Source organism: Camelus ferus, chromosome 9 (genome assembly GCF_009834535.1).
Source record: "Camelus ferus isolate YT-003-E chromosome 9, BCGSAC_Cfer_1.0, whole genome shotgun sequence".
Classification (NCBI taxonomy): domain Eukaryota; kingdom Metazoa; phylum Chordata; class Mammalia; order Artiodactyla; family Camelidae; genus Camelus; species Camelus ferus.
This window is the reverse complement of record NC_045704.1, coordinates 9,302,292-9,329,956: the sequence shown is the minus strand read 5'-3', so window position 1 is coordinate 9,329,956 and position 27,665 is coordinate 9,302,292. Positions and strand designations below refer to the sequence as shown.

The window sequence follows — 27,665 nt, the reverse complement described above, 5'->3', positions numbered from 1 at the left end:
AGGCTGAGCATCTTTGCTTGGGTAAGTGCTTCCATCTTCATTTCTGAGTCCACAGTCTGTGGTTGCTGACATGTTCCCCGCCCCTTCGTGGCCTTAATACTTTTAAGCTCGCCACCTGTACGTGCCATCGACAGGTAATTAACAAGAACCACTTTCCTTTTTCCCCTGAGCAGAGGTTAGCGCTCTCCTGGCGGGAGGGACCCTGATTAAGTGGTAACCGTGCCCTGCAGTGGACCAGGTGCTCCCTCTAGTGACGGACACAGCCTCAGTGAAACGCACAGCCCGTCTCACACCCCAACTCCAGAAATGCAGGGCGGAGTCTTCGCACAGGATGAAAACATAGTTTAGCGTGCTGGGGGCTTCCTTTAACCAAAACCAACACCTCTGATGTACATCAAGATTGAATAGAGTAAGGCCTGATGCTGGCGAGGTGGGAGCAGGCGGCCGTCCTCACATACAGGGACTGGCATGGCTTTCAGCATTGCATCTTGGCATCGTGTAGCAAAGGTCTTAAAAACACCCCTACCCCCAGAATTTCACCCTGCTAGGAGGTCATCCTGGGGGAGAAAGTGAACGCTCCATGTGGTGTGCAAAAGATAGTCCTCAAAGTATTGCTATAGTAGTGAAAATCAGGAAAAAACCAAACGTCTAGCGGTAGGAGCTGAAATAAAAATTATGCTGCGTGGACTCCAAAAACATCAGTGTTAAAGGAGCCCCGAGAGACTCAAGAACCAGATGCAAAACCTAATCCCGGAGTAGCAGCAGCTGAAAAGAAAATTGCTCCAAAGGACAATATTGGGACAGTTGGTGAAACTTGAACATGGACTTCACCAATGTGAAGTTCTTGATTTTGATAACTATACTGTAGCTGTGTGAGAGAAAGTCCTTGTTCTTCAGCAATGTCCCTTAGGGGGCGGCCTGCTCTCAAGTGCCCCTGAAAAAAAAAGAATATTTATATGGGAAGAAAATCATAAAGCAGTGTGATGAAACCTTAACAAGTGGTGAATTGATGAAAGCTGTACTTGAACTTGAGAACTATTTCAAAATATAAAGTTAAAAAGAAATTAAAAGGGAGAAAAGGCAGGTGCACAGAACATCTGGTATAGATTTCAGGAGTTTGCAAGCCCACCCTGTCAAACGGCAGTTAAAAATAGCTGCTCAGAGGCTGTATTTATCAACACGGAGCTGCACACTGAGCAAGTGTTAGGGTACAAAGGCAGAAACACTTATGCCAAATCTTATCCTTGACTTGCCCACCAAAGCACAATACATATGGGGGCCCGATTGTTTTTTTTCTTGGTTGAACAGAAATGAAGTAGTGGACAGGCACGTAGAGGCCGTGTTGAATGAAAAACGCATACATTTCAGCCCTGGCTTTACACCTCAGAGTGGAAGCTAACCACCCTGCATGCGAGAGGAGTGAGGCTGGCGTCTCCCTGTCACGCTCTCCCTGGGCATATGCTCGGCGAGGAGAATGGCAGTCAAGTCCTGCACCGTTTATGTTTAAATTTAAGCTTTACTTAAAAAAAATAGATACTACACCTACACAAGAACTCAGAAGTACAAGAGTGTGCAGCAGAAAGCTCCCCCTCACAGGCAAGATGCACCGCCCGGGAGGGCTGCACCAGCCTGCAGTAACAAGTGGCCCCAAGGCCCCAGGGGTTAAAGCAACAAGGGTTTATTTCTCGCTCGCGCTACCTGTCCATCGAGTGTTGGCTCCGGCCCCTATTTGGTGTTATCCTTACTCTGGGGCTCAGTTAACCTACTTGGGACCCAGGCCAGAAAGAGTAGCCCTTCCCTGAAATATCACCAGTGACCATGGCAGAGGGCAGGGAAGAGCATGGGGATCCACACACCGGCTCCCAGACGCTTCTACCTGGAAAGGCACTTCTGCTCACACCGCCCAGAGGCCATCTAACCTCTAGGGAGCAGGGAAGTAGGGTCCTACTGTGTGCCCGGGAGGAGCGGCTCCTCAGTGATCCCATACTAAGAGGCATGGCATCACCACCCTCCCTCCCCACCCACCCCCAATTATCTGTAGACTAAGACTCCAACACAAAGAGGCAATTTCTGAGGATGTGCAAACTACCGTCACATGCACCAGGAGGGGGCACTTCACAAATGATCCGAACACCAGTACTTGAATGCACCCCGCCATTAATCTACAGTCAAACAAATGAAACTGAGCAAGTGAAATCTAGCCAGTGGTGAACACTTAACTGCACTGAAAGGGAGGAGGCTTTCTTAACCCTAGATCACACTCCTTCCTCCAGCAAGCACCTCCCTGCCGGGATGGTTAAGCGGCCAGGCTACCATCCTTGGGTTCAGACACAGCCCAGGTGTTGCTGTGAAGGTATTTCGTAGATATGATTAGCCTCTGCAGTCAGTTGACTTTGAGAAAAGGGGATTCTCCTAGCTCATGTGGTGGGCCACATCCAATCAGTTGAAGGCCTTAAGAGCAAAAGCTGAGGTTCCCTGGAAAGAAGGAATCCTGCCTCAAGACTGCAGCCTAGAAAGCCTGCCTGAGTTTCCAACCTGCCTTACAGACTTTGGATTTGCCAGACCCCACTGTCACATGAGTCAGTTCCTTAACATGCATCCATACCCACACACCCTGTTGGTTCTGTTTCTCTGGAGAACCCCAGCTAATACAGAATAAAATCCAGTATTTGGGAAGCAGACACTTAGTGCACTAGAGAGGAAGCAGCTTTCTTAGCGATAAAATTAATGCTGAAATGCCCTGCACACACAACCCAGAGGGACATGTAAACTGAGGCTTTGATGCAGAGTGAGTCTGCAGTTCACAGACACTTAGATGCTGCTAGAGGAGAGCTGTCCTAACATTTCTAAAACCAAGCCTTAGAGGCACCTTCTGAGAAACGTGGGGTGGGGGGGACTGTAGTCATCACTATACAAATACTGTAGTGCACTGGGTGGGAGGAGAGAGGTGGGGGAAATGCCTCCTAGCTATAAAAGCTGATACTTAGACTGTATCCTGTCATAACCCCTGTTATGGGTTGAGTTGTGTCCACCCCTCACAGAGATGTTGAAGTCCTAACCTCCGGGACCTGTGAATGTGAAATTTGGAAATAGGATCTTTGCAGATGAAATCATTGGGGGTGGGCCCTAACCCACCATGACTGGTGTCCTTATAAAATGTGGAAGTTCTGACAAGGAGACACACACACAGGGAAGACGCTGGGTGGAGGAATGCCAGCACGGCCACCAGAAGCTGGGAGAGAGGCGCAGACAGATTCTCCCGCACAGCCTCTGAGGGAACCAGCCCTGCCCGCACCGCCCTCTCAGGCTCCCAGCCTCCAGCACCTGGAGAGAAGACATTTCTGTTCAAGCTGCCCCAGGAAACTGATGCATACCCCCTCCCCCCACCAACTTCAATGATATTCAGCCAAAGAGTTCGAGGATAAGGAGGTGCCAACAAATGGAATCTGCAAACAAATGCTTACATGCTCAGAGGGAAGAGAGGCTTTCTTAGGAAGAAACCAAGGACTTAAAGGCACCTTCACAGGGCATCACCCCCGTGCCTGACTCCTCTCCTTGCTTGGTGTCAGCCGGCACAGCCATGACCACCTGTGAAAGACACTTAGATGCCTGCCCCTCTTGACCACAAAGGGGACTCCACAGTGACCTGCAAATGCAGAGGTGGAAACCCATCCCTTCCCAACAGTAAAACTTGAGACACGGGATCAGGAAAACATCTGTTTATTCAAAAAAATACCAAGTTGCAGCTCAGCCGGCTGTTCTCACCTAGGAACTGGGGCAAGAATTTGGTGTTGGGGGGAGAGATAAGGAAGGAGGCAAAGCTGTGGAAGGTCTTTTGGTCCAGAATTGTTTATCTTCTCCTTTCTGTACCGCCCTCCACTGCCCGCTCACCAGAATGGGGGTGGGGCTTGCACGCAAGATCCTGTGTCTGTGTTTATCGGGCAGCAGGGGAAGACTCAGATGGTGAGGTCCCAGCTCTGGAAGCATCAAGGGGACCTGGCAGGACATGCCCACTTCCTCACCCCCTTGAGACCTCTCCCCACTATGGCTTATTTGAGATAAGAGGTCAATGCCCCAGGATCAGGCAGCCTGTGAGGAGTGAGTCATGAGTCGGGGGGGGGGGGGGAGCGAGGTACCTGAATCCAGGCTGGTGAAGAGCAAGTTGAGGGGGGCATACAAAAGCTGAAAGGCCCCAAACCCCCCCAATTGTGGGGGCTGGAGAAAGCTGAGTGCTCCTTGGGGGTGGTGAGCAGAGGGGAGGGGGTCTGGGAAGGGGCAGGCACCCCAGCTGGCTCCGCTTGGGGGAAGTCACAGTCTGCCATAGGGGTACTGGGCAAGGTGAGGCCTTCGGAGGGACTGGGGGAACCCACAGGAGCAGCTGTAAGCGTGGATGTGAAAAACTGGCAAACTGGCACTGGGGCCATGGTAGAGTCAGGGTAACACCCCAATTTCCTCCGTGTGGTGGGAACAGAGGCCAGTTACCTATCCCAGGCGCCCGATGAAAAAAGATGAGCTGAGGTGCCAGTATTTGGGGGGAGACAGGAGACGGAGGGGGACGGCCCAAAAGAGGGAGAAGAGGCCCCCGCACCCTGCCCTGGGGGCCGGGGAGGGGGCATGTAGCCCTTTAAGAGTCGGGGAATGGCCGCCCCCCACATGGCTATGTACAAGGAGAATTAGGGGTAAATTGTGCATTGGGTATTGGGGAATCCCCGAAACCCTAGAGGCTCCCTAGTGTGTGAGAGGGACATGAAGGAGAGAACGCTGCTTCTTTGCCATCTTGGGATGATGCAGAGCACCACCCTGCCCCCACAGATGGCACTGGCAGTGGCCATGGCCCTCCAGATGTGCCTGCCCCAGGACCAGGCCAGCAGAGCACGTGAAAGCCCCAGGGAGGTCGGCAGCTATTGGCCCAGCCCACAGGGGTCTCTGTGGAGAGTTTGGCCCAAGCCAATGGAGTGCTGCTCTGGGTGGGGATCCAGGTGACAGGGATTAGGCAAGGGGCAGTGACATCACCTGAGGACTGGAAAGCTACCCTCTGGTGATGATAAGAGGTCCCTGTGTTGACCCTGTCACCGACCAAATGGTTGGGTGAAGGGCAGTGAGTTATCAGGAGGGGTCCAGGTGCCCTCACCAGGGGGTGATGGGGGGCCGGCCAAGGCCAAGTCTGTGGTGAGGTTGATGCAGGCATCAGCCTAAGTTGGGAACAAGGCAGTGACATCATCAAGAAGGGCCAGAATAGGATGATGTCATCGAAGGTGGCCCTCCCCACTCTGTTTTTGAGGGAATGGGAGAATAATGTGTATTGTGCTGGTTCCCCTTAAGGGAACAACTGGAAGTGACCCCAGGAGACAGTTGAAATACAGCTGTCATAGTGCTTGGCCCCAAGATGATGGATACTGGAAGATGGTGATACATGGCTGAAGTGGATCCTGGTAAATGACACTATCATTGGGTGTCCTGGATCCTGGGAGTTGATGATGTCATGGTTGTGGTGGATCCTGGTAGATGGCACCATGGTTGAAGTGGATCCTGGGAGATGATGATGTCATAGTTGAGGTGGATCCTGCGAGATGATGACACTATTGGGTGTCATGGATCTTGGGAGATGATGATGCCGTTGTTGAAGTGGATCCTGGGAGATGATGATATCAGGGTTATGGTGGATCCTGGGGTGTGAAGACATGGTTGAAGTGGATCCTGGAAGATTGATGACACCAGTTATGGGGGACTATAGGAAATTTTGGCATGATCAGTCCTAGTGGATCCTGGTAGAAGATGTTACCATCAGCTATAGTGGATTCTGGAATGACATCATTGGTCATGGTGGATTCTGGGAGATGATGACATCATAATTGTGGAGAATCATGGAAGATGGTGACACCATTGACTATAGGGAATCTTGGGAGAAGGTGACACTATAGTTATGGTAAATCCTGAAAGAGAATGATACCTTAGTTGTGGTGGATTCTGGGAGATGAAGACACTATAGGTCATAGGGAATCCTGGGAAATGATGTCATCATTAGGCATGGTTGACATTTGACCCCAGGTGCAGTGCCATCAGGAGTGGTGGAAGTCTTGTGGTGCTGCTGATGTCATCAACTAGAGCAGCAGCAGGCATATCCTAACCTCCCCCCACCCTGCAGCCGGAGGCCAGGACTTGTTTACAGAGGCGATGGTGTCTGTAGTTTTGGCAGAGAGAAGTGGCGCTAGCCTTTTGGCCACCTATGAGTCTGAGGACTCCAGGAGCCTGGTGGGCCAGAGTGGCCTCATTGGGAGCAGAAGCCAGTCTGGGAGTGCTGTCCTCCGGGAGTCACACAGGAGGTGACCTCACTACACAGGGGTAGGACCTGTGGCCCAAATTCCCTTTAGGGGAAGGTCTGGTGGAGCTCCTGCAGGGCATGTCCGTGGGGTCAGGAGAAGGAGCAACCAAGCTAAGTCACGGAGGGACAAGGCAGAGACCGGCGATACCATCACAAGTGACGGCCTTCCAAAGCAGGCGGTGTCTCTGGGGATGACATCACAGCGCTGGGGCAGAGCCTCCAGTGGTGTGGCGGCTCACTACCAGCAACCCGGAGACAGACCGTCATCTCTGGCAGAGACCTCTCCAGATGGGGCAGCCTTCCCAGTGATAACATCCCTCAGATGACATCTCAGGCTGGGGCACTTTCTCTGGTGCCCCCAGGATGGCCATGGCCTCGGCATCCCCTGCCTTTCTGTGACATGGCAGCAGCAGTGGCGGTCTCCTGGTGATGTCTCAGAGCAGGCAGAGTCATCTCAGAGATATCGCAGAAGGGGCCTCATCCTGGAGATGTCCCAAAAGCAGGCTGTCATCTCCAGTGATGACATCATGGAAGAGGCAATCCCTCTCATGACATCATAGGGCAAGGCACCTTCTCTGGCAATGGCATCACAAAAAGGAAGCAGAATCTCTGTGATGATGTCATAGAAAGGAGGCCTTATGTCTAGTGAGGACACAGTTGGCCAGGCTTTTTCCCCTGGGATGTGTCCCAGGAAGGTGGCTTTGTCTGTAGTGATGACATCACAGACAGAGGCATCTTCTTTGGAAGAAAATATTTTCCTGGTGATGATGTCAAAAGAGGACTTCTGTTGCCAGAGATGACATCATAGAGTGAAACTTATCTATGCAGTGACATCATAAGACGGACTCTCTGTATCTAGGGATGACATCATAGGACAAGGCATTATTTCTTTTATGACATCACAGGAAGGAAGTCTTTGTGATGACATCATGGAACATAGACATAGCCTCTAGTTAAGTGTGGGCCTGTTCCTCTGTGATGACCTCATGGGAAGGAGTTTTTGTCCCTGTGATAAACACAGACATCTTCCATAGTGATGACCTCACAGACATCTTCCTCTGTGATGACATCACAGGAAGGAGGCCTTGCCTCATACTGTGATATAGAAAGAGGGATCTTGTCTGCCATGACATACAAGAAAGAGGCTTTGTCTCTGGTGACGATTTCATCCAAACAGTGTCCTTGAAGGCAGCCCCCTACCACCTCTGATCTGGGCTCCAGGCCCCTGGAGTGTGCTGGGGGATGCAGGCTGGAATGGGGGCCCGGGAGGCTGCAGCCCCCAAGCCCCGGGCCCGGCCTCAGACACTCAGACAGTCACCTCATTCTTGCTGGCAGTGCGCAGGTGTTGGGGCAGGTGATGGCCGGGGATGAACTGCAGCTGCTCCAGTGTGCCCTGGCGCTGGAAGGGCGGCCTACGGGCCAGCGTGCCGCCGCCTCCGCCGGTGTCTGACATCCAGGCGGGCTGCGGCGAGCCGTGCAGGCCGTGATGGTGGTGCGCGTGCAGGCTAGGTGGTGGAGGCAGCCCGTGCAGGGGGGTGGGGGGCCCCCCGGGCCCCAGCAGCAGATTGGAGTGGGAAGCGGCCAGGCTGGCACGGGCGGTGGGCTCCGGAGGCAGAGCGGGGCTGCGCGGGGGTGACAGGAGGTGCTCGCGGCTCTGGCGCAGGGCCTCCGGTGAGGACAGAAGCAGGTGCTCCTGGGACACGAGGCGCGCTCGCGGCAGTGTGAACTCGTAGCGCGAGCGGCCCCCGTCACCCAGCAGGTGCTCCTGGGACATGACACGCCGCGGGTTGGGCGCAGGTGCCAGGCCCAGTTCCTCAGGGCCACCCCAGCCATCCATTCGATAGCCGCCCCCTGTGCCAGGTCGCCGAAGTGTGTGCAGGGGCAGCGTCCCGCGGGGCATCTCCGCCAGGTGCCGGCGCTTCAGGTAGGCCTCATCCAGATCCTTCTCGGCTGGGGGAGAATGGAAGAAACCACAGAGGTGGGCCCACAGCCAGCCCAGAACCTGCCCCTCCTCTAGGGCATCCTACCCCAACACTGACTCCCACCCTCACAAGGACCCCAGACATCACCTGGAACTTCCTGGTCATTAGCCTGGGCAGAGGCACAAGTTTAACCAATCAGAACATTCAAGCCAGCTAGGTAGCCAAAGTGCAGATTCCGAGGCCCAGCTGGCAGTGCTAGGATGGAAGATGGGGCTGGACTTCCTTTTTTTTTTTTTTTGGCCTGGAAACATCCCTTCCTTTGGGAGTAGAACCCAACTCTTGCTTTTGAGGAACTACTTTTCTTTCCCTCTCATCCTCTAGCAAGTATTTTTCAAACCTGGAGATTTGACCCATTCGAGGGTTGTGAAGTCGATTTTGTGAGTGGTGAGTGACCACCATTTTGAAAAGTGAAACAGTAGAAAATGATCAGAAAGTGTCCCATAATAAGAGGATAATAAGTTTCAAACCTTTCCTGTAATTAAAAAATGTGCATATATATGTATATGTGTGTGTCATGCGCCATAATATAAACATAATTTCTTACTGTGGATCTCAGTTTTAAATGCTTGAAGTCTACTCCACTACCAGGGATGGGCCATTGACCCAGAAATGTCCAGTCAGAGTCTCAGTGATTGGTTCAGGGACAAGCATGTGACCCATTTTTGGTATCCAGGCCTGGGATTTTTGCTGGAATCATTGGAAGACTCCTCTCCTGGTAGAATGGGAGCCTGAAAATTCTCAGGGCCATCATTGCCATCATAAGGGGAGGGTCTGTCTGAAAATGAAATCAGCCCACTGTTTAGGAGAGCTGAGAGATGTGGAATTCTGGAGACACTTTTGAGCATCTGGATTCAGCCACATCTGAAGCTTGTGGCCCATAGACTTTCCATTATCAAACCAGCATTGTTACCTTTTTTAAAAAAAAAGTTATATTTCTATTAATTGCAAATCAAATTCTGATGAATACAATAGATCTTGTGGGGAGCACCATGAATTTGCATTTTAAAAAGGCACCCCAAGTAATTCTGCTACAATGTTACCTCAGGTAATTCTGGAGCAAACTTGGAGGAAAAAACTAAGGGCAGAGCTAAATCTTTAAAAGGCCATGGGCCACTGTCCACGGTCCTGAACCGAGGCCCTGACCCGACCCCATCCCCCACTCAGCTTCCCTTCCATGGACTCACCCAGCCTCTTGAGGGAGGAGTAGCGGTTGAGTTCAGATTTCACTGCGGCCTCGTAGGATGGGGGCAGATGCGAGAGGTTGTGGAATGACCGAGAGCAGGACAGCGTGGAGTAGTGCAAGGAGGGGCTGGGCGGTGGAATGGCCCTCCAGTCTAGGGCAGAAGGACAGGGCGGGGGGGGTGGGTGTCAGTCCAGTCCCTCCTCTGTCAGACCCAGCAGTTCTTGCCCTCAGTCCCTTTAGGACGTTAGAAATCTTAGACTCCAACCCCTCAAAGCTCCAGCAGTCCAAGCTCCCTCTGCTCACTCCCCCTACCCACTTAGGGGCTCTTTGCTGGGAAGAGGAGGAGGAGGGGCTCAGCACCTACTGTACACCCAGCCCCAGGCTAGGAGGGGTGCACTCTGGGTAGGAGAGAGATGACTACTTCTGGCAGACACGTGAGGAAACTGAGCCTCACTCGGTTACCTGGCTAGACTGTGAGGACTGGCTCACAGAGTCTCACCCCTGCTCTATCCCGGGCACCTGACTCCAGCTCAATATAAGGGTGGGAAGAGAAGGAGTCCTGCCCTCCCTGCAGCCCTGCCCTGGTCCATACCCAACGTGGCAGCATGGTGTTTGGGGCTGTTGACGTTGAGGTGCAGGTAGTTGTGGTGCAGATTATCTGTGGGGATAAGAGAGGAAGTGGATCACTGCATTGTCTGCTCCCAGCTGGCACTGCTGTCCTGGTCTTTTGGAAGGATCCCCACTCATTTCAACTTGGTCTGCAACTCTAGCCCCTCCTGCCTCCTGATTCTTTGCCCTGACTTGCTTCTCCCTCCTGCATCATCAGACCAGCCTTCTGGCCACCTGGCCAGCCCACCTCCAAGGTCAGCTGCACTCTGGTACTCCTGACATGTATACCTACTCCTGCCCCTTAGCTGCTCGAACTCTTCCCAAGAGACACAGTTTAAAGTGGGGATGGTGTTTGAGGCCTGTGTGATTTGGCTTCCAGCTGACATCTGCAGCCTCATCTCCCATCCCTCCCCTCAAGCCATGCTTCTCTCTGATACCCAAATGAGTCAATCTCAGTTATGCCACCGGGCCTTTGCACATGCTGTTATGCTGTTCTCTCTCCTTTGAATCCCTTCTTTCCCTGAAGAACTACTCATCCCTCAAGATCCAGGTCAGGTGTCTTCCTTATCACTACTGTTCAAACCCATCTGCTCCCCTCCATTCCTGACTGCAGATCAGGCCCTGTATTTACTGCCTGCATCATCATCTCAGCCTCTTCCTGAGCCTTCTTCTGCTCACCTCTCCCCCTTCACAGGGGTTCCAGTGAAACAGTTCTTCCAACCTCTTCTGACTTGGCTGCTCCCCTGCTCTAAACTTCTCCATGGCTCCCCATTGCCCTCAGGACAAAGGCAGAGCTCTTCAGCTCAGCCTGGAACTCATGGGACTTCCTGAGGTATCTGCCCACCCCCTCCTCTGCCTCAGCTCTCTGGCCACTTCACAAGCTGTGCTCCAGCCACTCAAAGCTCCTCCTGCCCAAGAAACTTCCCTCACCTTCCCAGCCACTGCTCCAGCATCACTTTCTTTGGGAGCCGCCTCCCCCTCACACCAGATGAGATCCTTTTCACCCTTTCAGCTACCTGGACTTCTCCACTTCTCCATCATAAGCTATAAGAATAACCATAATATGAAATGAATACTGTTATGATTCTCATTTTATGGATGAGGAAACTGAGGCCCAGAGAAGTGAAGTCACTTGCCCCAGATCACAGTGGTAGAGTCAAGATTTGAGTCCAGGCGTCTGGCGCCCAATAAATTCTCATTAAATTACTAAATGTGTCCTTATGTGTCATTGGCTGTTGGGTGTTCTGACATGAATTTCTCAAGTGCAGGGGCTGAGAATGTCCAAATCTAAATCACCGTGGTGCCCATGGGGCCCACCCAGGGGGTCCACTGGAGGGCAGCGGGGAGGTCTGGCCCACTGCAGAGTCCGGTGTATTACCTGGAAGAGGTCTCGGCCACAACGGTTCAGGGAAGGCAGGGGCAGCAGGCTGAGGCTAGGGGTGGGGCCTGGGCAATGAAAGGCGGGGCCATCCGTGGTGGGCGGAGCCACAGGGACAAGGGGCGAGGGCAGAGGCAGAGGCTGCAGCCGCAGTCCCACTTCCTGCTCACCGAGATTGGAGGGCTTCACTGTGTTGTAGATGTTCTTGGGCGTCCTCGGAGGCATGCTGTCGGGACCCCCGACCCCCGGGGTTAGGGAGCTGCTTCGTGCCCGGTCCGGGCGGGTACCAGGCCCCGACTGATGCCTCAGAATGTCCACCAGAGCCCTAGAAGCGGCAGAGGAATGGTCAATGGCCTGAGTGCTGGCGGTGGGGGTGGGGAGAGGGCGAGCGCAGGCCTTTTTCCCCTCCCTGTTCTCACCTTTCGGGGTGTCTGTTCGCTCAGCTCTGCTTCTCACCTTTGGCCAAGCTCTTTGCTAATGTCAATCTGAGCACTGCCCCACTGCCACAAGGTCCCTCCGGCCACACTTCCGGCTTGAAGCGCCCCTTCCCTAGTTCATTTGGACTACCCCTTCTGTGGTCCCTCCCACATCGTCCTCCCTGTGGCTCTGTCCCACCCTGAGCCTGGAACCTCAGTCCTCTTCTTTTTGCTGGCTTCCCCATGGCAATAAAGGGTGCTATGTGGACCCCAAACCTTAGACTCACTCTTGACTCCTCTTTTTTTTTTTTTTTTTTTCCCTCCACAGCCCTCAGCAATCCTGTGGATTCAACCTCCAAAATCTATCCCAACTTGGACTACTTCTCAACACCTCTACTGCTACCAGCACCATCTCTTACCATCAGTGCTATAGTCTCCTCACTGGCCTCCCGATTTCTGCCCTTGTCTCTTGCCCACTAGTTTCACACGCACAGCCCAGGAATCAGATGGTGACACACGGAGCTCAGGCACTCCAGTGGCTCCCTCATCACAGTTAGAATAAAGCTGGCTTCTGCCTGCTTCTCGCCCACTGCACTACTTCTCCTTCTCAGCTCTGGCCCACTGCACTCCAGCTGTACGGACCTCTTTGCGTCCTGCAGACACTCCACCTCAGGGCCTTTGCACTTGCAGTTTCCTCTGTCTGGAATGCCCTTCCCACAGACATCTACTTGATTCTGCCTTTCCCTTCAAGTCTCTGCTCAGAGAGGCCTTTCCTGAGTGCTCCGTGTAAAACAACACCTTCTCTCCCACTCACAGCTTGTTATGCTGCTTTGCTTTCTTCGCAGCAGTCATCAGTATCTAAAGTATATTGCATATGTGTTTGCTTGCTTACTGTCTTGGTAACAGTAGCCAACATTTGTTGCGGGCTTACCATCCAGGACGCCACATGAATCAACCCAGTTAATCTTCATTACAATCCGAATGAGTGGAGAACAATTATTAGCCCCATCTTGTAGGTAAGGAAACTGAGGCACAGAGAGGTTAAGCAACTTTCCCAGGGTCACACAGCCTGCAGGCAGCAGACCTGGGATTGGAAACCAGGTTTATCCATTAGTGCAGGGACTTTGTTTTGTTCACTACTATATCCTCAGCTCCTGGCCCACAGAAAGTGCTCAGGAAATATTTGTTGAATGAATGAAGGCCTGAGCCTACCCCGTCACTCTGTAGCCTGCCACTTCAGTTACATGCATTCTCAGGCCCCGCCCATCTCTCTAAAGCGTTCACTTCTGCGCTCCTGGTGGCTGCCTCCTCCGTCTCCAGCCACGCCCGCAACATTGCCCAGCACTCCCCAATGGCTCCGCCTCCCGTTGCCCAGGGCCCGTCCCCAGACTCCTCACCCTCGGGCCCCAGAGCACACACACCTGGGCACGTTGATTTCCCGGTGCGCCCTGGGCGCACGGGACGCCTTGCTGAATGCCACTTTGGCGCCGACGCCCACGGCCAGGGCGAAGCTGATGACCCCGCACACTACGTAGGCCGTGCTGCCCCCGGGGCCCTCGCCCCCACGCACCCCGGCGCCCCCCGCCCGGCCCCCTTCCAGCCATCCGGCTTGGCCGGGCCCGGGACCCCCGCCCGCACCCCCAGCGCCCCCGGCGCCCCCGGCCAGCGGCGGTGGCGTGGTGGCCCAGCGCGGAGTGTCATAGTTGGAGCAGGAGGCCTGAGCCAAGCGCATGTGGCGGTGCTCGCAGCAGAAGCGGTAGTGGCAGGTGCCGCAACAGAAACGGTAGGAACCAGTGCTGCAGTTGAAGGTGGCGTCGTACTGGCCCATGACATCGTAGTAGCCGTGGCAGAGCTCGGCAGGAGGGGGCGCCCGTGCCGCCGCGCCCGGCCCACTCTGGGTGCTGGTCCTGGTGCCGGTGCCATTGGCGCCTGGGCCCGCTGCGCCCCCGCCGCCAGTCAGCGCCCCGGTCAGGCGCCGCAGGTGCGCCAGCAGGGCGGGCAGCGGACCCGGGGGCTCGGCGCTCGTGGCGTTGGACGGGAGTGCCCCCGCCTGGCCGGTAGTGGAGGCCAGGAGCAGGAGGGTCCCGAGGAGCAGGAGGGCTGGCATGGGACGCGCAGGAGGTCGGACCAGGCCGCCAGGCTGGAGGGAGAACGGAGGCTGGAACGGTGGGCAGGAGAAAGATGGACAGAGACGGAGAAATGTGGAGGTGGGCGGCGGGAAGGATGAGGAAGGAGGGCCAAAGGAAGGTAGAAGGATGGAGAAACGCGAACCAGAAGACAGAAAGGATGGAGGGAGGGGAAATGCATGGGCCCAAAGTTGGTGGTCCCAGCGGCAGTGTACGGTGGTGGGGAGCAACAGAAATGTACGCAGACACCGCAGAAGGAGAATAGAAATGATAATGGAAGGACGGAGAAAGAGTCAAAGCAAGTGATGAATGGGAGAGGGAAGCGTGGGAAAGTCGTCAGTGACGTCAGGGATGCCAAGAAGTAAGAGGTGGACCAAAAACCAGCGGAAAGATGTGGTGGAGGGAGAAGAAACCACGGAGGCAGGTGAGGGAGAGAGGGTAGAGGGGAGGGTAAGGGGTGAGATGCGAGTGAGCGAGGGCAGAGATGCAGAGAGTGAGAGGTGGGCAGAGTGGGGAGGAGGTTGGGATGGGCCAGTGGGTGGGGGGAGGGAATGAAGGGAGACACGTGGGGAGGGCGAGGTGGGAGGAGTCAGGAGATGAGGAAGAGAGAGAAAGAAGAGTGGGTGGGGGGAGGAGAGAAGGAGAAAAAGAGATTGGAGTTGAGAGTCTGAGTTTATAGCCCAAGAGGGGTGAAGAGGCAGTGCAGGGTTTCTCAACCTGGGCACTACTGACATTTGGAGACAGAATGTACTTAGTTGTGGGGGCTCATCCTGTGCACTGCGGGATGTTTCTCAGCATCTTCCATGCCGGGAGCTTCCTCATTCTCCCGCATTGCGATAACATAAGATGCCTCCAGGAATTGCCAGATATCCCCCTGGGAGCCGCAGTTGCCCCGGGTTAGAACTGCTGGCTTAGACCCATCTGGTCCTCAGTTTCCTCCAGTGCTCATTTCTCTCCTTTGTTTAGGTCTGGTAATCAAGGGATCTCGAGCCTCAGCCCCCTCACCACCACGTCCACACACGGACACACACACTTGCCCTCTTAGAGTGTCAGATCTGAAGTGTCTCCTTGCACAGCTGGAGAGTCAGGGTAGCAGTGGTTTGTCTACAATCTCCACCACGTGCCAGGTGCCTGACACTGGACAGGCTCTTACCTAAGTCCCCATGTGCCTCAGTTTCCCCCATCGATGGGGATAAGGATGGCTATCAGTGGGTGGACAGAAGGATGAACTGAGTTAACATGTGTGGAAAGTTTAGGACAGTGCCTGGTCCAGCGCAGCTGCTATACTTCTATGAAAGGAGGGTGACACAGGATGAGGAGGAGCCACATGGGACAGGTCTGCCCAGCTGTTTCTAGGCAACAGCCCAGTAGGCGGGCTTCCTTCAGCCCTGTTTACTGAGGCTGGGGATGCAGCGGTGGATGAACCACAGGGCTCCACCTGTCTTTATGGGGTTTGTGTTCCAGAGAGGGTAGACAGCCAGTACACAAATCAATGGGATGCATGTTGAAAACTATTCTGACGAAACATTAAGAAATTATGAAGGGAGTCATGAAGGAATGAAAGCAGTATGGGGGGTGTGAGAGAGGGTGGGTGGGTGGAACTAGTTTAACAAATGTTGTTCGTTATTATTTTTATCCTTTGTTCCTTTCCGCCGAGTGCATGTGTAGCTAGGCACCACACCGTTATCAACAAAACTGCTGGGGGTTGTGATGGGGGGAGAGTTATGGGGAGCTGGGGCTCCCAAGCCTCAATCCGCCTCTACCCTCTTCCACATGGGGCCTCAAATTTCCTTTTTGGCTCTGCCCTGGCCCCTCCTCTGAACTCCCCACAAGATCGCCTACTGGATGCCTCCAGTTGGTGTCAAAAGAGCATTTTGGAAGTGGCTTGGCCCACACTCTGCAAAGCAGTTTGGCAGTTCCTTAAAAGTTAAACATAGAGTTACCACATGACCTAGCAATTCCACTCCTAAGTATCTTTCCCAAAGAATTGAAAACATGTTCACACAAAAACATGAATGTTCATAGCAGCACGACTTATAACAGCCCCAAAGTGGAGACCACCCAAATGTCCATTTGTTGAAGAATAGGTCAACAAAATGTGGTCTATCCATACAACGGAATAATATTCAGCCATGAAAAAGAATGAAGCACAGATACATTCTACATCACGAAGAACCTCAGAAACATTAAGAAAAGCCAGACACAAAAGGTCACATAGTGTATGATTCCATTTATATGAAATGTCCACAACAGTCAAATCCATGCAGACAAAGCCAGTAAGTGTTTGTCTGGAGCTGGGGGTTGGAGGGAGGAGTGGGGAGTGACTGCTGAATGGGTTCAAGGCTTCCTTTTAGGGTGAAAAATGCTCTGGAATTAGATAGTGGTGGTAGTTACACAACATTATGAATTTATTACATGCCATTGAACTGGACACTTAAAATGGTTAAAGTGGTAAATTTTATGTTATGTGTATTTTACCAGAGATTTCAAAACACCACTTACATATGTCAGTTGATGTCACTACTCCCCTGTTCAGACCACCCACTGGCTTCCTGTCACATGAGAATGAAACCCAGACCCTTCTCCCAACTTCTTGTTCCTTCGTGCCCTCCTAGGCCCTGTGCCCAAGAGGCTCCCAGCTTCCAGCCTTTGCATTTGCTGCCCCCTTTGCCTGGGACCCCCTCCTGCAGATGCTGGTCTGGCTATGCCCTTCCCTTCCTCAGATGTCCCTCACGTGTCATCTCCACGAGCCTCCCCTGCCCTGTCTAAATGGCCCCCCAGACACTTCCCACTTTTTCACAGCTCCCATCTCAACTGGCCACATTACATGTCTTCCCCACTAGATTGTAAACTCCACAAATCAGAGATTTTTAGACAAAAATAGTACGTGCTCTGTAAGTGTTTGTTGCATGGATGAATGTTGAAAGAAGTGTGAGAGGTTGATCTTCTCTCTCTTCCACACACACACACACACTTCAGATGAGGATGCTAAGGTTCCAAGAGGTCCCATTATTTGTCTGAGCCCCTCAGTGCAATAGAGCTGGGCTCTGAACTCAGGCTTCAGGGCACCACTCATAGACATGGGTGCCTTTATCCCACACAGAGAAACATGAGCTGACAAGCACATGGACACACCTCTTCCCAGAGTGACACATGCACGTGGTGATATGGATTCTTTCATTCATTGAGGGCTGCTACATATGGTTGGGCAGGTTGTGCACTGCACAAAGGGGTCTGGCTAAGAGGCTGGAATTCAGCTGGGCTCTCCTTCCTAAGGCATGCTGGTGGGGCTGCATCCATCTGCAGGAAGGGGCACGCTTTTGAAACATACACAAGGGTACCGTCTGCCTGCTAAATCATAGATGCTGGGGAGCTGCCTTGGGCCAGGAGAGCCTTTGTGTCGTCTGCCCCACAGGGGCTAGCAGTTTGCCTGCTCAGTTCCCATGCTGTGCCAAGCCTTCAGCACAGCACAATTTCTCCCTTGGCCAACAGAGTCCCAATATCTCTTCCAACTGCACACAAATGTGCATGCCCAGGGAGACACAGCTCCAGGCCATTGACAACTCCGGGGAGTGAAGCAGGTGGAGAAGTGGTATACATCCCCTCAGACCCAGCAACACACCCAGACACAGCACACACACACACACACACACATGGCTCCTCTACCATTGGGGATCCCATAGCCTCCTGCCCCTGCCCCATACCTCTTGACATAGTTGCTGATCCAGACACAAGGATACAGGGCATCAGTTCTTCCTTTATCTCACACAAAACTCTGCACAGACACACAACAGAGCTTGTATACACAGTGACCCAGAACACAGGACATCCACACAGTGTCCCAGACACAACACACAATGACACCCAATATCATCCTGGTGGCACACCTGAGCCTCCTCCCCACATACATGGACATGCACAGAGCTCCATGTTGACACACAATCATGCCTTTTTGGGCATTCCCACCCACAGTACACAAGACCCAGATACAATCTTAGACATCCTGACACACCAGGACCACACACAACTCCAGAACATGGCCAGGGGCCTACCCCAGCTGGCTGCACATGGACACGCCATGGCACACATCACAACCCACCTCATGCAACCATGGGCACACACACCAGTGGGAACTGAGCTTTGTTGAGTCTGGGAGTAGGCATGTGACCCTCCACAAGACACGCCCAGATAGCCCCGCCCCCACTCCACCCCTACCCTTCCCCAACCCCGATCTCACACATCCAAAGGCATTGTCCTCCTCCATGGCTGGAGAGAAATGGCCTCCCAACCCCAATCTCCTCCCTCCCGCACCATGCACACCCAGCTGCTCAGGGCCAGAGGTCTGGCTCTGCACCCAGCCCAGCCCAGAACCTGAAAGATACAGATGTGGGTACAGAGATCAGGGGAACCAGTGTGAGGAGGGGTCCCAGGTTAGGCCCCGCTGGGTCCCTGAGCTCCTGGAGAACCCCCTTACCCACCTGCTCCCCTGAGCAGCACTGTGCCCCACCTCTACCCCTATCCCTGACCCTCCTCTGGACCCTGCCAGTGGGGGGTAGGGGTGGGGCTGAGGGCTGCCTTCTGAGATGCCTGGGAGCAAAGAATGAGAGATACAGCAGGACCCAGGAGGAAGGGAGACTCAGGCCAGAGAGAAGGGGATAGAGACCCAGGGAGAGGAACAGAGACCCAGGGAGAGGGGGACAGAGACCCAGAAGGAGACAGACAGAGACCCAAGGAGAGAGGGAACAGAGACCCAGAAAGAGCGGGACAGAGACTCAGGGGGAGGGGGACAGAGACCCAGAAGGAGGGGGACAGAGATCCAGAAGGAGGGGGACAGAGACCCAGAGAGAGAGGGACAGAAATCCAGAGAGACTCAGGGAGAGAGGGATGGAGACCCAGGGAGAGAGGGACAGAGATGGAGAGAAGGGGGGTGTACAGATACCCAAAGAAAAGAGCACAGAGACCTGGGAGGGCAGAGACCCAGTGCGAGAGCAGTCGGGGAGCATTGAGGGAGACAAATTCTGAGAGGAGGGTCAAAGACCCAGAGAACTGGAGTTCAGAGTTGGAAGGAGAGAGAGAGGGAGCGAAAGAGAGAACCAAAGAGGGAAGGCAGAGACCCGCAGAGGGGAGGAGACCGAGTCAGAAGCCCAGATCTCAAGCATCGAGGGGCTGGAGAGGGGTCCACAGGTGGCGGCGGGGTGGCGGCTGATGGTGCACGGGTGTCTAGGTAGAGAGGGAGAGGCCACGATGCACGGGGTCCGAGTACAAAGGGAGGGTCTTCTAGGAATATATCCAGGGTTGAGAGTGGGTTTGGGGTAGGGCTGTGGAAAGCGGGCAATAGGAGGCGTGATTTGGGTTTAAGAGGAGGCGGACCCATCAGGTGGAGGAAAGCTGAGGGAGAAGGGGAGGTGTCCAAGTGGGGGCGGCGATCCCAGTTCTGGGCTGGGGGAGGCTGGGTGGAGGGATCCTGCGCCGCCCCCAACTTGCCACCCGGGAGGCGGGAGGCGGGGACTGAACGGGAGATGTGGACCCTCCCCACGTACTCCCCGCGGCCCGACCCCCCACCAAGTCCCTAGGCCTTCCTGTCTCTTGTGTCTCTGTCTCTGCGAGTCTCTGCGCCTCCCAGTCCTTCCTTTCTTCCGGGACCCCACCTCTCGCCACCCCTCCCTCGGCCCGCCTGCGGGCCTCTCACCTCTAACACGAGGTGCCCGGGTCACGGTCTCTGCCTCTCTCTCTCTACGTGTCTCATCGCATCTCTGCGTCTTTGAGTCGCTGCCCGACGTCTCTGTCTATCGCTCTCCCCTTTTCTGAGTCTCAGTTTTCTGTGCCAACATTCCCTCCTTCCCTCTGCCCCTTCAGTCTCTTTCTCTACATCTGTGTCTGCACCCTGTCTCCATATCCCCATCTCTCTCTACCTCTTCGACTCCATGTCTCCATCGCTGTGTGTCTCTTTGCCAGGTTTGCTGTCTACAGATCTCTGTCCCTCTGAGTGTGTCTCCCCCGACCCCGGAACCCCAGTCTCCCTCCCTGGGCCCCCCCACTCTCACTCAGGCTGAGGTTGGAGGGGCGGGGTGGGGGGGCGCTGCGGCGGGAGCTGTGTGTTCTCAGCGCAAAATAGACTCCTGTTGCCATGGCGACGCGAGCGCGGCCTCCGAGACGCGAAGCTTCAGGCTGGGGGGTGAGAAGGGGGGACACCTGGATCCGGAAGGCGGGGGCCGGGGGCCCCGATGCCCGCTCCCAGGGGCTCCTGGAGGAGGGGTGAGGCTGGGACTCCTAGGTCCCTGCAGAGAGACGGGGGGTTGCTGGGAGCTCTCATGCCGAGGTCCGGTGACCTGACCTTCTGGGAGGGGTATGGGATCCAGGGTGGGGTGCTCTGATTCTCTGATGGGTGGCAGTCTGGCTGCGAGCTCTGACGCCTGGGTCCCTGAGGGAATCAGAGATTGCCTTTCTCAGCCCCCAACGTTGCGGATCGGTGTGGGGACTGAGATCCTGAAGGGGCTGAGAGGCTCTGACAGGAGGGTCCATAGAGTCCCGACTCCCAGATTTCCAAGGGGGCTGCAGAATTCTGGGAGCCCCCATGTGGATCCCCGGGCTTCTGCGTCTTAGGGAAGCAGGGACCACTCTGATGAAGCTGTCTCTCCTTCCCATCCATTCGTCCATTCATCCGCATGCTTGTCTCTTCCTTCCTCCCCGTCCCTAAGTCCCTCGAGCCTCAGTTTCCCCCTCCGCACCGGGTGCGGTCACGCTCACCTCACTTTCCGGATGCGGGACCCTGGGGGAGTCGGGGTGGCGGCGGCGTCGGGGGACGGCCGGGGGAGGCAGAGCGAGCGCGTGTCTGCGAGCCAACCCGGCTGGGCGTGCGCGCGCGCTGATAGGGGGGCGGCCGGCAGTGTTGGGCGACCCCAGGCCGGCAGTTCTTTTCCGTGCAGATGTGTGCCGGCTTCGGTGCAGACGTGACAGTCACCGGCCCTTGCTGCCTTTGCCTCGCACGGGCTTGGAGCTGGGAAGAGGCACCTCCCCCTCCACCTGCTGGGGTCCCCTCTTCCCCACGCCTGCAGCCCCAGGTCGCCCCCAGGATACCCCCCAAGCCCAAAATGGTTCAGTCCACAGTCACATCAATGTTTATTCTCTGAGTCCGGGTCCCACACAGTCTGTGACACTCCCTCCCCCTCCCCTTCCCGCCCCTTGAAGTGGCCCGGAGCCAAGCCCCACCTCCAGCTCAGCTCAGCCAACCCCTGTCCAGCTTCCAGGAGCCTTATTTACATTTCCGGGAGCTGCTGCCCAATAGAGAAGCAGCACCCGCCTCGCCTCCTGAGGGGGCGGTACTCCCAGTGGACTGCACCACTCTTGGGATCCAAGGATGGGGGAAAGCGCTTCCACGAAGGTCCCAAAGACAAGAGGGTGGTCTCCCTTCAAGGCAGGGTAGGGAGTTCAGTGGAAGAGGGGGTTCTGGCCATTGAAGAGGCCCAGCAGCCCGCTGTCTGGGGTGGGATCCTTGATGATCTTCTGGATCTGTAGGGGGAAGAGGGGGAGTCAGGAAGAGTCAGGGGTCCCTGTCTCCATAACAGATCCATGACTTCTCCATTTTCATCTCCCTCGCCCTTTGGCAGCAACTGGCCAAACTAATCTCTTCCTCTTTGAAAACTTTACCTGGGGCCTCCCTTTCACCATAACCACCAGGGTTGGTTAGCTCTTGGTCCACCTTGCTGGTTTGGATCACTAAGGGTGAATGGCTCTGTCCTGGGGCTCCTTGTCTGTACCTGCTTCTATCCCTCAACTCTCAAATCCAGCCTGCACTTTGCCCCTCAAATCTGGGCTCACTCATCCAACTGCCTCTTAGCTGTCAGTTGCCACTTGACCTCTCAACGTCATCGCCCCACTCCTACCCCCATCAGCAGACAGCTTGAGCATCTGTGCTCAAGCTGCAGCCTCCCTCTAGGCTGCCTTCTCACATATTGCACCCATCAACAATGCCTGTCATGCCTGTAACCTCCAGAAAGTAAAAAGTAAAAATAAGCAAAGCCTGTATCCCCTCTGCCTCCACCCTGATCTCCCCTCCTTTCTGCTACATATCCATTGGCCACCCAGCACCAAACACAGATCAGACAGTGGTCATCTCCCCAGCGCAAAACCCCCATGGCTGTCCCTCCCCACCACACCAAAGTCTTTGGGAAGACTCTGCTCTGGCTCCTCCCTGTCTCCGCTCCTGTACTCAGCCAGGGCTCACCATGCCTCACTATGGTTCCTGGAATAAGTCAGGTTTAGTCCTACCTCCAGGCCTTTGCCCTAGCTCTTTCCTCTGCTAGGAACACTTTTTGGATGACTGGCTGCTCCACCCCTTCCAAGAGGTGCCTCCCTGCTGCCAGCCACCATCTGATTTCTCACACACTCCACACATTCCCTCCCCAGCTTCAGGGTGCAATGTATAATTGAATGCAGATGCTTTTGCTATTGCCCCTGGACCTGCCACAGTGGCTGGCACATAGCAGTTGCTCAATAAATGCTCAACAGAACTGAACCAAGAGGATGAGAATGGACAGACCTCAGAGGATCTCAGAGGAATTTGATATTCCAGGACGTCCCATTACCCGAAGGGCCAAGGGTGTGAAGCAGCAGAGGCTACCTGGTCAGACCTGGGTACTAGGAAGGCCACGTGGGTGATGGGTGTGGAGGCTGGACCTAATAGCCACAGATTGGAGGGGTTGGGTGGGTAGGGGTCAAGGGCTCCCATCTGCAGGGCCCCTGCTAGACTGTTCTTTCCCCTGTCTGCCTGGCTCCCACTCATCTTCAACTTGCTCTAAAATTGCCTTCTTCCAGGGGGCCTCTGGACCACCCTAGGCACCCCCTCCTCTGCACACCTTGCCCCCTCCCCTGATTTATCTCTCTCTCCAGTCCTCATGGCCGTAGTACAGCTCCCTTCACTGATTTATGATGTTGACCCACAGTCTCTCCCACTAGAACTTAGCGCCACTGGAGGGGGCAGCCTGCTATGTTCCTGGATGTATTCTGCAAATATGCTACGGGTGCTAAAAAGATACCTGCCCTTTGCCTGGGGGGTCAGGGAGGTGTCGGGAACAGGGGGGTCAGTACCTCCTTGAACTGGGGGTGGGCGGCATCACCCACGAGCTGCAGAATGAGTCCTTCACTGGTGGAGAGGAAGGCACCGCTCTGCCGCATCCGGGACAGTGCCACCAGCCGGTCCACCTGGCTGCAAGCGGGAGGGAGAATGCCAGCAGTTTGATCTAGACACTCAGACACCTGGCAAACTCAGCAGGGATCCTGCCCACTGGTTCTTCCTGGGTGCCCCAAACCCACCCCACATGCACCCCACCCTTCTGGGGGACCCTCTCACCTGCGGGAGGTGCAGGCATCCACCACCACATGGACCTGCAGACCCCGGTCCAGGAGGTCCAGGGCCGTGTGCTAAGGACAGAAAGAGGTCAGGGCCGACCCCAAACAAGAACAGGGGTCCTGAGTGAGTGAGTGGGGAACCAGGATGGGGATGAGGGAGGCTTGGATCACAGCAGGAGGTCCCTAGATTACAACATGATCCTAGGAAGGATGGGAGCCACTGGTAAAGAGAGGGGTCCTGAAGGAAGGTGAAAGTCCCAGGTCCAGAGGGGAGTCATAGGTCAGGAAGGGGAGGACAGAGGGTTCTGGGTCAGGAAGGACATCCTTTTTAGGTTGGGGAGGTCCCAGGTGTGAATGGAGATCCCAGCGGTTCAGTTGGTGTCTCACCAAAATGCAGGCCTGTGTTTCCAGGCCACAGAGGAGCACAGAACACAGCTGGGGCCGCATGTCCAGCTCCTGCTGCACCACTGGCACCATGCTGAAGCAGGTCTTGGGCCATGGCTGTAGACCCTCAGCCCCCAGCTCGGGCACCGTGGGGCCCAGGCCTTGTGGGTACTGTTCAGTCAGCACGGCTGGCACACCTAGCAGCCGGGCCACCTGTTGGGGGGCAGGGAGGAGGGGCTGTGGGATGGACTCCCAGGTCTGAGGGAAGAGGGGTTGAGGGTCTGAATCCCTGGGTGTGAAGGAGGAGGGGCTGGGGGTTGGATCCCTGGGTCTGAGGGAGGAGGGAATGGGGAACTGGACCCCTGGGTCTGAGGGAGGAGGGTCTGGGGTCAGGACCCCTGGGTCTGCGGAAGGAGGGTCTGGGGTCTGGATCTCTGGGTCTGAGGGAGGAGGGGGCTGTACCTTGAGCATGCGGGCAGCCACAGAGACGATCTGGGGGAAGTACACGGTGTGGCGGAACTTCTCCTGCATGTCACACAGGAACAGGATGGATGATCCAGGGACAACTCGCCCCAGGCCGGGCCGCACAGCTGCCATGTCCTGGGGTGGGCAGAGGGGCTGAAGGAGTGGGATCAGGCAGGGAGGGCGATTCTCTGCATGTCCAGGGTCCACACATTTAGACCCTAGGCTTCAACTGTGATCTTTCCCCAGGGGGAATCCAAGGTCTTAGTGGTGAAGTGTCCCGCCCAGGGGCCCACTGCCTGTGAAAGGGAGCAGGATGTGAGCCCTGAGGCAACAGGAGCTGCATTCCCCCAGCTGCACCACCTCCCTCTTTCCTGTCCTAGCGGCAGTGGCAGTGACCTGGGATCCATCAGTCTGACTGCCTTCTCTGCGACCAGTTTACCCCTGTGTAAAACACACCGAGCAGAACTCCCCTCCAGGTCTTAGAAAGGCTGGTGTACCCATACAATGGAATATTATTCAGCCATGAAAAGGAGCGAAGTGCTAACACATGCCATAGCATGGGTGACCTCACCATGATGCTTGGTGAGACAGCCCAGTCACAAATGACCCCACCCAGGAGTCCATTACATGAACTGTCCATAATGGTTGAGTCCATGAGGACAGGAAGCAGGCTGGTGGTGCTTCCACCTCGGGGTGAGGGGTGGCGGAGGTAATGAAGGGTAACTGAAAGGGAGTATAGAGTTTCCATTTGGGGAGATGAAAACATTCTGTAACTAGATAGTAGTGATGGTTACACAATATCATGGATATACTAAATGCCTCTAAATTTTACACTTTAAAATGGTCAAGATGGTAAATTTTAGGTTATGTGTATTTTACTGCAATTTTTTTAAAAAGAAAGAAAAAAAATTAAGGGGGGCTGGTAGAGCCACCTGACCAGTAACCCTTTTAAAGGGAGGGACACTGACTCCCAGGGGTCCTGCATCCTGCAGGGATTAGAGGCATGCCTGCCTCCCTGTCAGAGCATCTGAGCATCTGGACCCTGGACTCGAGTCTCGCATGTCCCAGCTCATGTACCCAGGAGTCTTGTGTCCTTGGGTCCCCAAGTTGCTGCACAGATGGAAGTTCCAGCTCCCTCTCTGCATACTTACTCATTTATTTATTAATTTATTTAGGAAACAGAGACTCTGCAGACCCAGTAGAGAGCAAACTAGATGACACTCCTTCCTGGCAAGCTTTAAAGCTGAGTGATGAGTCCCTAAGATGTTTGTGATTGTTCTTTAAACTGAACACATCTACCACTGATAATGTTTTCTGTGTGTGACATAGCTAAAATTTAAATAAAATCTTTGAAAATCCAAAGCTGACCCTATTAACCCCACCACCACCACCTCAGCTCTCCTTAACACCCCCTTGGCTTCCTCAGGACTAAGGTGTAAGCTCCTCCCACAAGACTCTGGGGACCATTCCAGCCTCGATGGCCCAGTCCCACCTCAGGGCCTTTGCCCATGCACTTCCCTTCACCTGGAGTGCTCTTCTCACTCCCTTCAAGGTGTTAACTCTTCAGGAGACAGGAGGGACAGGGTCAGGTTGGGGAAGGGGAGGGATGGAATGTTGGAGAGCCTGTGACAAGTGTCTGTAGTAATGAAGAGCTCCCCTATGGGCTGGTAGGAGTGTGGACTACAACAACCCCTAGGGATAACCACATGGCCGCATATCTCAAAATTACAGAATCACAAACCCTGTGACCCAGGGAACTCACTCCTAAGTATTTATCCTGCAGACATGTGACACAAAGTTATTCATTATGGGACAAAGTCATTCATTACAGAACAAGGTTATTCATTATGGAACTCTTCCCAGGGCAGAGGACTAGAAATAAATCTAAACATCCACATTTCAGGTACTGGTTACATAAGTTATGGTATATCCACACTATGGAATTCTTTGCAGCCAGGAAAAATCACAAGGAAGATCTTTAAGTAACAGTGTGGAAAAGTGTCCAAGAGATGTTAACAGTGAGGGGAGAAAAAGCACATAGTGTGTATAGCACTGCTCCCATCTGTGCCAAAAAACAAAAGTTTCTTAGAAGTTCCAGTCTATGTCTGCTCTCTCTGGAAGCCATTTAAGGAGCAGGCTCTTCCTGCAAGGACAGGCCTCTGAGGGGCAGAGTGTAAAGGACATTTGATTTTCACTGTGTGCAACTCACAATTTTGGACAATGTGTAACAAGTTGTCTAGTCAGGAATAAATACAAGAAAAAAAGATTTACATAAGGTGAGAACCTATCAAAACCAATCTGTGGAGTTAAAGTTATGATAATGGTTACCCATGGGGGGCAGTGAGGAAGGAGGTACAAGGCAGGCATCTGGGGTGTGGGGGATGTTCAACCTCTGGATGGATGCTGCTCACACCAGAGCGTTCTCTTTGTGAAGTTACTTGAGCTCTGTACCCGTGGTTTGTATGTTTTCCTATGTCTGTGCTATATATATACCTCCATAAAAAGTTTTCAAGGTATAAAATGGGGAAGACTCGCTGGCCGCCATGGGGCTGGACTGGAGGTGGAGGCCAGGGAGAAAGTGGGGGCTGGGATCCAGGTGGTCAAGGGTGAGGCCTGGGCTCCAGTTTAGGCAGAGAGGACAGAGAAGGGCAGGAAAGGGAGCTTCAGGGGGCAGATGGGCCTGGCTGTGGGGGAAGGAGGAAGAAGGAAGATCCTTAGGTTTTCGTTTGGTCCGAGGGTGGCAATTCCCAGGGACTATTTGGGGACCTGGAGAGGGGAATTGACTTTAGGGATAGATTGAAAAATTTGGGGGGGGGTGTGAATGTGAGCAGGGGGTCTGGGCTGGAGACAGAACTAGGGGTTCTCTCGGGGAGTGATGAGAAACCAGAACGCACCTCTGAGTGGAGGGAGCCCAAGGCCGGAGGGGGAGGGGCGGCCCGAGGTGGGCGGCAACCTGAGGAGCGAATGGGGCTGTTTAGATCCCCACGTGGCCTGAGGAATCCGGTTCTGCAGCCAAGACTAGCTGTGTGACCTTGGGCAAGTTTCAGGCTCTGTTTGAGCCTCAGTTCCCTCCTTGGGGTCAAACCGACCCACCACGCAGGGATGATGCGGAAACTTAGCAGAGCGGGCGGAAGTGACCCGGGGGTTGGCCGCGGCCGGGGAAGTCCTGGCAGTTTCCCCACCAGCCTGGGGGGAGGTCGGTCCCAGGCAGCGCGGGAGGGGCCTCACACCGAAGGCGCCGGGATCGAGCCGGGCCCGCCCTCCGTAGGTGAGGCCTGGAGTCACTCACCTCTCGCAGCCGGGACTTCAGCGGCTCCGGTCCTCCCTCGGGGTTCCCAGGCCGGGTTACCGCTTCGCACCGAATCGAAACTTGCCCCGCCTCCGCCCAGCTCCGTCTGCGTCCCGCCCACCCAGGCCGAGCCGCCCAATAGGCACTCGCCTCGCTCTGTTCA

At 54.7% G+C, this 27,665-nt stretch overlaps 2 protein-coding genes across 4 annotated transcripts; both read right to left on the bottom strand.

Annotated features, from left to right (window-relative positions):
- Positions 1-7,003: 7,003 nt before the first annotated feature.
- SHISA7 (shisa family member 7) lies at positions 7,004-20,808 on the bottom strand. 2 transcript variants are annotated; one of them, XM_006187023.3, is made up of 6 exons: positions 20,764-20,808; positions 13,312-14,030; positions 11,645-11,799; positions 10,080-10,145; positions 9,489-9,638; positions 7,004-8,272 (listed from the first exon to the last, which is right to left on the bottom strand). In XM_006187023.3, the coding sequence occupies exons 2-6, from the start codon at positions 13,995-13,997 to the stop codon at positions 7,629-7,631; spliced, it is 1,701 nt and encodes a 566-aa protein (XP_006187085.3). In that variant the 5' UTR covers positions 13,998-14,030; positions 20,764-20,808; the 3' UTR covers positions 7,004-7,628. The 2 variants fall into 2 exon arrangements, with proteins under 2 accessions (XP_006187085.3, XP_032343656.1); XM_032487765.1 differs by having other exon boundaries at positions 13,312-14,048; positions 20,764-20,797.
- A 306-nt stretch (positions 20,809-21,114) lies between these two features.
- Positions 21,115-27,659, bottom strand: ISOC2 (isochorismatase domain containing 2). 2 transcript variants are annotated; one of them, XM_006187021.3, is made up of 6 exons: positions 27,503-27,659; positions 24,211-24,348; positions 23,752-23,961; positions 23,366-23,436; positions 23,104-23,221; positions 21,115-21,525 (listed from the first exon to the last, which is right to left on the bottom strand). In XM_006187021.3, the coding sequence occupies exons 2-6, from the start codon at positions 24,343-24,345 to the stop codon at positions 21,445-21,447; spliced, it is 615 nt and encodes a 204-aa protein (XP_006187083.1). In that variant the 5' UTR covers positions 24,346-24,348; positions 27,503-27,659; the 3' UTR covers positions 21,115-21,444. The 2 variants fall into 2 exon arrangements, with proteins under 2 accessions (XP_006187083.1, XP_014416669.1); XM_014561183.2 differs by having other exon boundaries at positions 21,119-21,525; positions 24,211-24,366; positions 27,503-27,642.
- Positions 27,660-27,665: the final 6 nt, after the last annotated feature.

Coding starts and splice junctions, on each gene's coding strand:
- SHISA7 (XM_006187023.3), bottom strand. CDS start 13,997: ATGCCAGCCCTCCTGCTCCTCGGGACCCTCCTGCTCCTGGCCTCCACT. Junction 11,800..13,311: donor CGGGAAATCAACGTGCCCAG/GTGTGTGTGCTC, acceptor TGCCGCTTCTAG/GGCTCTGGTGGACATTCTGA. Junction 8,273..9,488: donor CTCCTCCCTCAAGAGGCTGG/GTGAGTCCATGG, acceptor ATTCTCCCCCAG/CCGAGAAGGATCTGGATGAG.
- ISOC2 (XM_006187021.3), bottom strand. CDS start 24,345: ATGGCAGCTGTGCGGCCCGGCCTGGGGCGAGTTGTCCCTGGATCATCC. Junction 23,437..23,751: donor AAACACAGGCCTGCATTTTG/GTGAGACACCAA, acceptor TTCTGTCCTTAG/CACACGGCCCTGGACCTCCT. Junction 21,526..23,103: donor CCCACCCCCAGTTCAAGGAG/GTACTGACCCCC, acceptor TTCCCCCTACAG/ATCCAGAAGATCATCAAGGA.